Raw genomic sequence first — 9,589 nt, forward strand, 5'->3', positions numbered from 1 at the left:
CTTTAAAACAGACTTTGCATTTAAAAAATATGCTAGTATCTTTCCTATAAGCTTGCAATTTTAATGTCTAATTCCTCCTTTTTTTTTCCCCTCACCAAGTTAATTAATTATTAGTCATATTCATTGCTTCCTTGTTTTTGACTCCCTACAAGTGATGTTTACAAGCAATGTTTACAGGCTTTTACCTATAAAAACAAATAATGGCTAGCAAGTTACATTAAAGTCTCAGCTTCCGCTTTGAAAGAAATAGCAGCATTGTACCAATAGTCAATACTGGAAATGAAATATTAAAAGGCATTGCTTCACTTACACACTGTGTTTTAACTAGTACACCATTACAAACTTTTCCATGAATTTAATAACAGCACTGACATCCAGTATTTCGAACTTAACGTAATAAATGAAAAATGATCACATTACCCAGTTTAAAAATTTGTTTTACATAATCACTTACTTGCTGTAATTTAATTTCACTTTACATCATTTAATAAATGAATGTCAATCATTTGACATAACTGAATAAGTAGTTCAACTCATCCTCTGTTCCTCTTACATCACAAAATAGGCTACTTTTTGTCATCTTCCAGAATGGTATTGTGGGATTTAGGAGTTGAGTTTCATTTCTTGTCTCAGTTTCTTTGTTACCAAGTGTAATTCCACTGAGTAGGAACATAATTTAGCCTAACATTATAGTCTAAATTTTTCAAAATAATTACTTAAGTTATTAATCTCAGCTCCAAAAATTCCAGATATTCTTCTTTTCTCTGTGCTCTCAGACAACTTTCAGATCAATGGACATCAAAAATACCTCAGAAGTACAATAGAGTCCTAGGGATCTGGGGAGGCAGGTAGGCTTTCAGGAGGATTTATGAAAAAGTCCGGAATTCAATGCAAGATTTTTACAAAAGAGGCCCCAAAGGCCAGATTTTCAGTACCACTATGCTTGTGAGTGAGTGGTTGCTACTTGGCCTAGCTCAATGTGCACGTGGTTTTGCAAGAAGTCTGTGGAGAAGGAAGGACTAGGTTCTTCCAAGCTAATAGCCTAATTATATTGCTCTATTGTAAATGGAACACTTTATGTAGGCAAAGGCCATCCGAAGATTTAAGGCCAGTCTCATCTTGTATAAGCTGCCACAGCTCTGCTAATATCAGAGAAGCTGAGGAACTTCTCTGCATATCTGTAGACACCCTTACCCAGATACTCTGAAACAGCTTTCCATGGGACAGGCTTAGTCCAAAGAAGATGCATGGAAAACTCCCCCAAAATAGAAGTGTTTCAGAATAGCTACTACTTCTCCCAGCATAGCTTCCTAATGTACACAATTCCTAAATTCACTCCTACTAGCCAGAGATTAGTTACAGAATGCTTATGGATCTAGTTAATAGCAATCTTAGACATTTTCTGTGATGGAAGTGTAAACTCGTGGCACCTGTTAACATTTACACAATGGCTTTTAAAAAATGACCACAGAGCAGAAAGTCTGGAGAACTGGATTAAAACTTTGCATTGTGTGAATAGTTAGTTGCATGAGTTCCTCACACTTTAAAAGAGAGTTTTTCAAACTGTGATTATTTTCTTCTTTTTTTTAGCCTACAAGTCAACCAAACTTCAAAACTTGTTTTGTTAATTTAGATGAAAACCTCATACCTTTAACCCACAAACAAAGCTGAATTCTGTCTAATCTTATCACAAAATCATGATAAGAAATTAACAGTTTTAAGCCTAATAAGAAAGGTATGCTGTTGAATTGTTTACAGAAGAGACACTTGTGGATATAATTTAAAGGACGAAGAGACAGATGAGTGTTTCCTGTATGTTAGTCTCTTGGGTATTTATAATGGTCTACAGCTACCATTTGGTGCCTCTTTAATTAGAAATGCATATTTTGAAAAGGAATCATAAAACTTTCATGCAGTGGCCAGTTTCAGCTTTTTCACCCAGTCCAAGTCTGTGCAAGACACAAAAGAACTCTGAAATGTATTTTTTACAATTATTTGTGTACTACTACAAGCTGAATAGCTATCCACAATTATATTGGAGCACGATCTCTATGCAAATAAGTATACCTACGCACATAAATCGCATATTACATATTCAAATATTCTCTCTTTCTGAAGCAGAAGAAAACTTACATAGCTTTGGAAGAGATTTACTCTACAAATGTATGAGAAAGTGCAGAAGAATGTCAAAGAGAAAGACGATGAAAGCTAGCCAGACCGTTCTGTGGGAAAAGGAGCATCAACAGGGCATGTTGACCCACAGTCACGTAGTTGAGCCTGTCCCAGGGTGGCACTGCACCTGGGCTTTGAATCGAGAATAACAATGAGCTCAACATGCTTACTGCGCATGTGTATGGTACATAAAAACTTCATCTAGTCCCCCCTGGTGGGATCCCCTGCTCCATTATTGCCTCGATCGGGAAAACGCTGGGGAAGCCCCGTTCAGACGCAGAGGTAATAAATGCTCCATATCAGCCATCGTAGGCCTTGTGTTTGCGTATCTGTTCCTGTCGGGAGTCCAGGTGGTGCCCCTGCCTCACCCTTACAACAAATAAATATAAAATAGAAGAATGACAAAGAGTGAAAGGAATACATGATTGGACTGATTTAAGGATTTCCTATTGTTCCTGGGTTTTCTTCACAGCTACAGTCTGCTGCCTTCATCTTCCATGCCTTAAACACAACATTAATCTTTCTTTTCCAAACCAGCAGTATAATTTCTCAAAAAACTTGCTGTTAACTTAGCTTTAGCAACAGTATGGATGTGCCTTGTGTTGACTTGCTTAGCTTGTGTCAACTTCTCCTCTCTCAGCATCCCCACCTGGATTTAAAGCTGGGTTCATACAAATTCTGTGCCAAACAAATGAAGCCATTTTGTTCCAGTTTTGAGGTGTAGAATTAAAAACAAGTATGTTCCTGAGTAGCTTTACCAGCGTGAGTTTTCCCCATAGAATCGAGTGAATCACATGCACAGCTGCTTTTAGAGTGGTCACTTTAGGTACTTAGTAACTCTCCATAGGATACTTAGCTTTTCCTCAGCAAAGACCAACAATCAGTCAGTTAAGCTCAGTATTGCAGCTTTCTGAATTCTTTAATAAAACTAATAGATCTAGATGGAAAACAGGGTTACCTTTCCATGGTGATTTACAGAATACTGCAAGCAAAAACAGAGTGTTTACATTCTTAAAAATACAGCTTTTTTCTTAAAAAAAAAAAAAAAATCAGTTCTCATATAGAATCTTCTCTAGCTGGTGGCACTTACCCAACTCAATTTCTAAGAAAACCGTAAGGCATGACATTGTGACCTTCTGTTTCATTGTACAAGTATGGAACCTTACAAGGACATCAGACTCATGGCTCCTATTTACTTAAAATGAAGAATAACTTTAAGTGTTTTAACAATGTCTGTTGGAGGTAAGGCAAGGCATGAGCCTTCAGTAACCTTCCAACAAAGCCCAGCACTTTCTACTTTGTATATGTGACACTGAGGATTTAATTCCAATTCCTGAACATAAATTTCATAAAAAGAAAATAAACTTGATGAGGGACACCTCACATTCCAAGAATGTGACTAATCTACTGCTCAGTTAGAGTTAAAACAAGCCATCATTCAGAACAAGGAAACAACTGAAAACAGCTCCTACTAGAAAAAAAATAAAATAAAATGAAAAAGACAGAAAGACAGAGAAAGAGACAAAAAAGAACATGAGAGACATCAAAAAAGAGATGGGAAGAGAGAAGAAAAGAGAGAGTAGGAGGAGGAGAGAGAACAAAAGGAAGATGGGAGAGAGAGAGGGGAAGAGAAAGAGAGGAAGGGGAATGGCAGCAGAGAGAGAGGAAGAGGAAAGGAGGGAGAGGAAGGGGGAGGGAGAGAGGAAGACTGAGGGGGGAGGGAGAAAAAGGGGGAGGGGGAACCCAGAGGAGGGCAGACAAGCGGAAAAAGGACATGGGAGTGGGGAGAGGAAAAAACAGTAACATTTCAACATGCTCACCATCTGGAAAGGTAAAGGTGTTAGAAAGCAGCAATTGTATTCAGAATAGCCAGGCTGTAACACTGCAGCCAGTTCTCTCTCAACTGTAGAGATTCCATCCCAGAGAGGTTTTCTGGAAAGAGATTATTAAAGGTCTGCAATGATATATTTCACCTTTCAGCACTAACTTTGCCTTTTTGACTGTCTTTCTTATTAGAAGACATCACAGTGAAATCTCCATCAATCTTTCAGTGTGTTCTGTAAAATAGTAACGATAGAATATGTTCCCAGCCTTTGCTCTGGTCACCCATTTCTCTCCTTCAGACTCAGAGCAACACAATTTCTAGAAATGTGGAGTGTAAGTCATCTGCTGCATATCCTCACAGCTGTTTGTTTATATGGCATTTGATTATATAGAGTATGGAAAATGTCTGGAGATCCCTTCAGAAAGATGGGTGTAAGATGTACATTGCAGAGGTATCCAAGTATTTAGGTATCATATAACATAGAAATACACTGCCATTTCTCAAAATTAGTATCATTTGCATTTCAAAAACTTTTAATCATTTTTTAAAAAGTTACCCCCGTCCAGAAGTAAACACTTAGCATGAAATTGCATAAGACAACACAAGTACAGTGGGAGAATAAATCCTTTGGTATATTTACCAACTCTGCTATAGCCAACTTTCCATAGGCATAGTAGTTCTGTCTCATGCATCCTCACACATTCTGTTTTATTTTTACAAGGTCTGAGATCACCAGCCTGATATGCCAGTGTAAGATCTAATAATGCATTCTATGTAGGTAAAGAGAAAGAACTCTATGTCAAAACTAATTCCTAAAAACATTTCTTTCAAGGAAGTCCCTGAGTATTTTATTTATTTATTTATTTATTTATTTAATTGTTTTCTTAGTAGAGTAAGAGAAGAGGGAGCTGTGAATGACCTGACCTTCTTTTAGAGGACCAGAGAGGAGGTGTGAACACCCACATTGGTAATTCACTTCCTCAACCACCTTGAAATTGCTTCTTCTCCACTTGTGGGTGAAAAAGATGAGCATTCCCCTTCTTAAAGAGATTCTGACTCACAACTTAGTGAGAAAGTTGTAAGGGACAATGAATGATCTGAGGAGAAAACAAAATTCCCTTAAAAAAGGCAGATGGTGAAAAGGCACCATGTTCACTCCAATTTTATTCCTTTCTCTCCTCATAAACCTCAGTTTCTTCCTGGACTAGTCCTCATCACTCCAGTTTCATTGTGTTTTTGTAATGTTGTAATAAAACCTTTGTATCACAAAATATTTACAAGCCCAGGTACCACAAAGACATAAATCCCCAACTGTTGTGGTAAAGTAGATAAAATTGTTTCACTGCCATGTGCATTAGGTCCCAAGCAAACTGAAAGAAATGGTTTCTTCCATTGTCTAAGACATAGCTGTTTGATTTTTTTGCTTTGGAAAATTTCTTCTTTCTGGGAAGAACGACTATACTTCAGCATCTGAAGATCTGGAGCTCTGAGTTTTGCCATAAAATAGCTGTCTTTGCTAGAAAATTTAAAAGCAATAATGATTTAGCTGACTCTAACTGCAGCTGCTAAGGGAATTCCTGAATCCAATGGAATTTGGGACCCTGAGGGATTCCTTGTCTCCAGCCTGGTAAAGCTGAAGGGAGTTCACATTTCCAGCACAGGAGGTTTCTCCTGCCCCAGGCCAATTGTATATGTCTGCTGCTGTTTCCATTTGCAGGTCCAGCCAGTAGTGTGGCTGAGTGCATCCCAAAGAGATACATATACACAAGCAGGCATTGTGTGCTGGCTATACATCCCACACAGACAGAACAGTGCCTTCACCAGCACCCTCCATAAACTGCCAGAACTCACATAAACAAGATTACAGAAGCCTAGTCCTGTTCCTCCTCTCTGGATGATGAAGACTGAAGTTTATTAGTGAAAACATACACACTCTCACTCTCTAGATTCATAAGTATACTTATGTTCGTGGGTCCCCGAAATATTAGCTTGAGCTCTAAGTCCATCCATGCCCAGACCCTGGGTCTCTTACCCAGCCACTGGTCAAACAGCAAACCTTGTTATTTGCAGATGTGATCCCCCTCCTACTCATCAGCTAGTCAACCTTGACATTCACTAGTGAGCTACGCACACACACACAGAGGATTGAAGTGTGCTTGGGAAATACACAGACACATGCGCTACCCAGTGTCTCCCATTGCTGCAACCAGGACCTATTGCCTGCTATGAACACAGCTCCTTTGCTGGTTGCTGGAACTTAGCCCTTTCAGCACACACAGAATAGAGAGTGAGATCCCTGGAAAACATTTAAGAATAGGATTTAGTAAGAGGATAGGACAGACTGCAACAATCAGGCACAGATCACAGCCAGACAGGCACCCTAACTGGTAGCCTGCTTACATGTGACCAGCCCCTTCCCATCTCTGCATTTTCCCATGTTTATACTGCCCCATCCACCTTCATCTCTCCCTTTCTCCTCCTTTGTCTCTTCCCAAATGAACTACAGGCACATAACTGCTTTTTGCCTGTCGGTCCCAATTTTTGCCAAATCCATACCCAAATTTGATATTTCTGATACTGTCACCTAGTCATCTCAGTGTTGTGTTATTGATGTGGTTACTCAGCACTGCTGCCTTTACACAGGTCTACTCTCCAAAAGGTCCCCAGTACACCTCTCTAATTATCTGTAAAGATCACTGTCTTTCACAGAGCTACCTCTTAGCTAAGTGTGAACACCAGACACTTCTCCTTACAACACTATTGGCATTTTTTGTCAGCTTCTCACTTTGTTTTCTATTAAGTTCAACAGTTACTATGTCATGTCCAGTTAGGCAAAACTGCAGTTAGGCAGGCAAAACTGCAGCTAGGCAGGCAAAATTCAGGGCAGTGCCTAGTTAGCTGCCTGCATACCTTACGGAAAAGCAGCATACTGCTCCTCTCATTCAAGCATGCATAAGAGCCCGTGTTATTTTGTGGAAAAGGAGGATTGGCTCTTTTTTTTTTTTTTTTTTAAACCCCCTTCAAAAAGTTAGTCTTTCTTCCTCCTATTCATTAACTTGGGAATATTTAAATTCACTTGCTGTTCAGCTACTGAGATAACTATATCCCCTGATGTATGTCTTCTTGTCACTCTGTTGCTATTAACCGTATCTTCAGCATTAAGACAACACCTTTGTACCATTTTAAAAAGTATGTGATTTACTGGGTTACCATTGACGAGTTCATACACATGTTGGAACATATTATATACATTATATATAGACAGAATGCATATTTAGTGTAATTTATAGCAAATATTGCAAAGTAAATTCGTTTGAAAAAACAATATTTGAATGGAAAAAAGTGTTAATCTAATTCCAAGTGGCTTCTTACAGAAGTATTATGGGGGTTAAACAGAAGTTTGAACATGAGGAGTCACTTCTTTAATTACTCTCCATGACTCTAGCAAAGTTAAGACCTATTCCAACAGTTTATGTCATGACCTTGCACTATACTCCTATGCTTTCGGGCAAGACATGCCCTCTGCTTCTTTTATTCCCCTCGGAGGTTTCACATTTGCACATATTGAAGACCCTCTCCTGACTGCTCAGGCTCCCAGCAGTAAGACTTTTTGTAGGTTGCTTATTGAACAAGAAATGGAAGAAGAATGATCTTTTAATATTAAAGAAAATAAAAACAGCAGCGATTGAGTAGTTTGGTTTATATGCAAATGTATTTTGAAAAGAAGTTTTCTTTCAATATAACTGTAAGTGGTACAAAACGAAACAAACCCACATCAAGGTCAGCAATGTCACCAGCGTATGAAGGCCTATGAGAAGGTAGCAGAGTCCAGAATTCGGAGGTCTTGGAAAGGCTGATGCCTCATGAGGATACCATTGCAGAAACCAGCCAACAGCTCCAAGACACTTAGCACAGTACAGCACCAAAACACATAAAGCATAACAAAATGCAATTGGTCTTCCAGCTTCCTTAGACAGCCCTCCTGAAAAAGCTGCTCCAGCAGGCATAAGTTACCCCTGCAATGAGAATATTTCTCCTTACAACAGCTTTCAGGGACACACGCTTTCTCATTTGGAAGATGCCAAGAAACAGTTGCTGCCGTTAGCCAGTCTGTGTAGTTTTGGACCCCACAACACTGCAGATTCCTCTGGATTTTATCCACAGCCCTACTGCCAGGATTCTCAGAATATGGCCCATTGTACTGGTAGAAGAGGTGATCCATAGTGCTTTTCAGCTCAGAAGCCATCCTAGTAGAGTAGATCTGTGCCAGAAGAGCTGAAGACATTTCTAGACAAAGAAGTAGCAGCAGCAAGTACATGAGCACACCTTGCCGATAGCGGGAGCTCTTAGTAGAAATAGAAATAGCCAAAATACCCGTGGGTAGCAGAACAAATGCAGCTGCAATAGCCAGCCAGCCTGGAAGAGGCAAAAAAGACTCCTGAAGGAAACATTTGTAGTTCTTGTACATCAGGATTACAAACACTCCACCAAAGGCCAGAGCTGCAGCAGCCCCCCATAATACAAGACCAAGGAACATCAACAGAGTTCGAGCAAAGGATCTAAGCCAGGAATCCTCAGAGCAATGAAGAGACACCACAACAGCTCCAATAGTCCTCATTCTGCTTACCTTCTGAGACCCAAGCCTCACTACCACCATTTGAAGAGCCTGCACCCTACTCTCCAGGTGTAGCAGATAATATCTCCACCCAAAAACAGCTTGCAGGAGTACAAAGCCAATGAGACTCCCTCAGCACAAAGAGTAGACCCTGTATGGGCTATTCACATCTTATCTCAGTTATTGCTTGGTCAATTCAGCTTGCAGAAATCAGGGGGCCAATGAAGGGCTTGCTAATGAGAAGTTATTTATTCTGCTGCTAATAGAGGCATATTTGTTTGAAGGCTGAGCGTAGTTAGAAAAAGACTACACCCCTTACTCTGCTTACATTCGCATAATAGAGCTAAACAGAAAGAAATAATGAAAGCAGCAGTCAGTAGTGTGGGTCTGGATCACTTAGACTGCCCAAGTGACAGAGGTAATCCAATTATAAATCCTACAGCAGCAGGCAAAGTAGCTGGTCCCTTTGGATTTGCATGAGCAAGAGGAGATCAAGAAGAAACCAAGAGGAAATTTACGTCGGACTGAGGCACAGTTCGACAAATCCATCTAAATATAATATGAACTTCATAAAACATAAGATAGAATCTCAATGCTAGACCTCAACCATATGTTGTCACAGTAACAGAAAAGAGCCCTAAAGCTGCCTTAAACAGGTGGCATTACCTGAGGAATTCATTCAGAAATGAAGTTATTGTATCTGAACCTTTTTTGTCCATTTCAAATTTATCTACTTCATGTTTTTTTGTCCTTTCCACTAAGTTAAAGTGCCCTTAAGCGGGCTGGACTTGAGGTTTAGAACATGATTTAAAGCTCGTGTTAGATTAAATCATATCAGTTTCTAAAGCCATTGTAATTTACAATAAGCAAGGCTGGGGTGCTTTAGTCCCAACTATCCAAAGGGATTAGTGGGTGAGAAGCTAGAAAGTAAATAGGAAGCCAAACACAGTTTTTTTGATGACCTCACCTAGCTCAGT

The 9,589-nt window shown here is 39.6% G+C and overlaps 1 protein-coding gene across 1 annotated transcript; it reads right to left on the reverse strand.

Moving 5' to 3' along the window:
* Nucleotides 1-7,805: 7,805 nt before the first annotated feature.
* On the reverse strand, nucleotides 7,806-8,615 carry LOC112990810 (tetraspanin-3-like). Its single transcript, XM_026112807.1, has one exon. It carries the CDS (start codon nucleotides 8,613-8,615, stop codon nucleotides 7,806-7,808), a length of 810 nt encoding a protein of 269 aa, XP_025968592.1.
* Between the last annotated feature and the right edge of the window lie 974 nt (nucleotides 8,616-9,589).

This window comes from Dromaius novaehollandiae, chromosome Z, assembly GCF_036370855.1.
Source record: "Dromaius novaehollandiae isolate bDroNov1 chromosome Z, bDroNov1.hap1, whole genome shotgun sequence".
Classification (NCBI taxonomy): Eukaryota; Metazoa; Chordata; class Aves; order Casuariiformes; family Dromaiidae; genus Dromaius; species Dromaius novaehollandiae.

What these genes read in the sequence shown, in the direction of transcription:
- LOC112990810 (XM_026112807.1), bottom strand. Translation starts at nt 8,615, where the DNA reads ATGAGGACTATTGGAGCTGTTGTGGTGTCTCTTCATTGCTCTGAGGAT.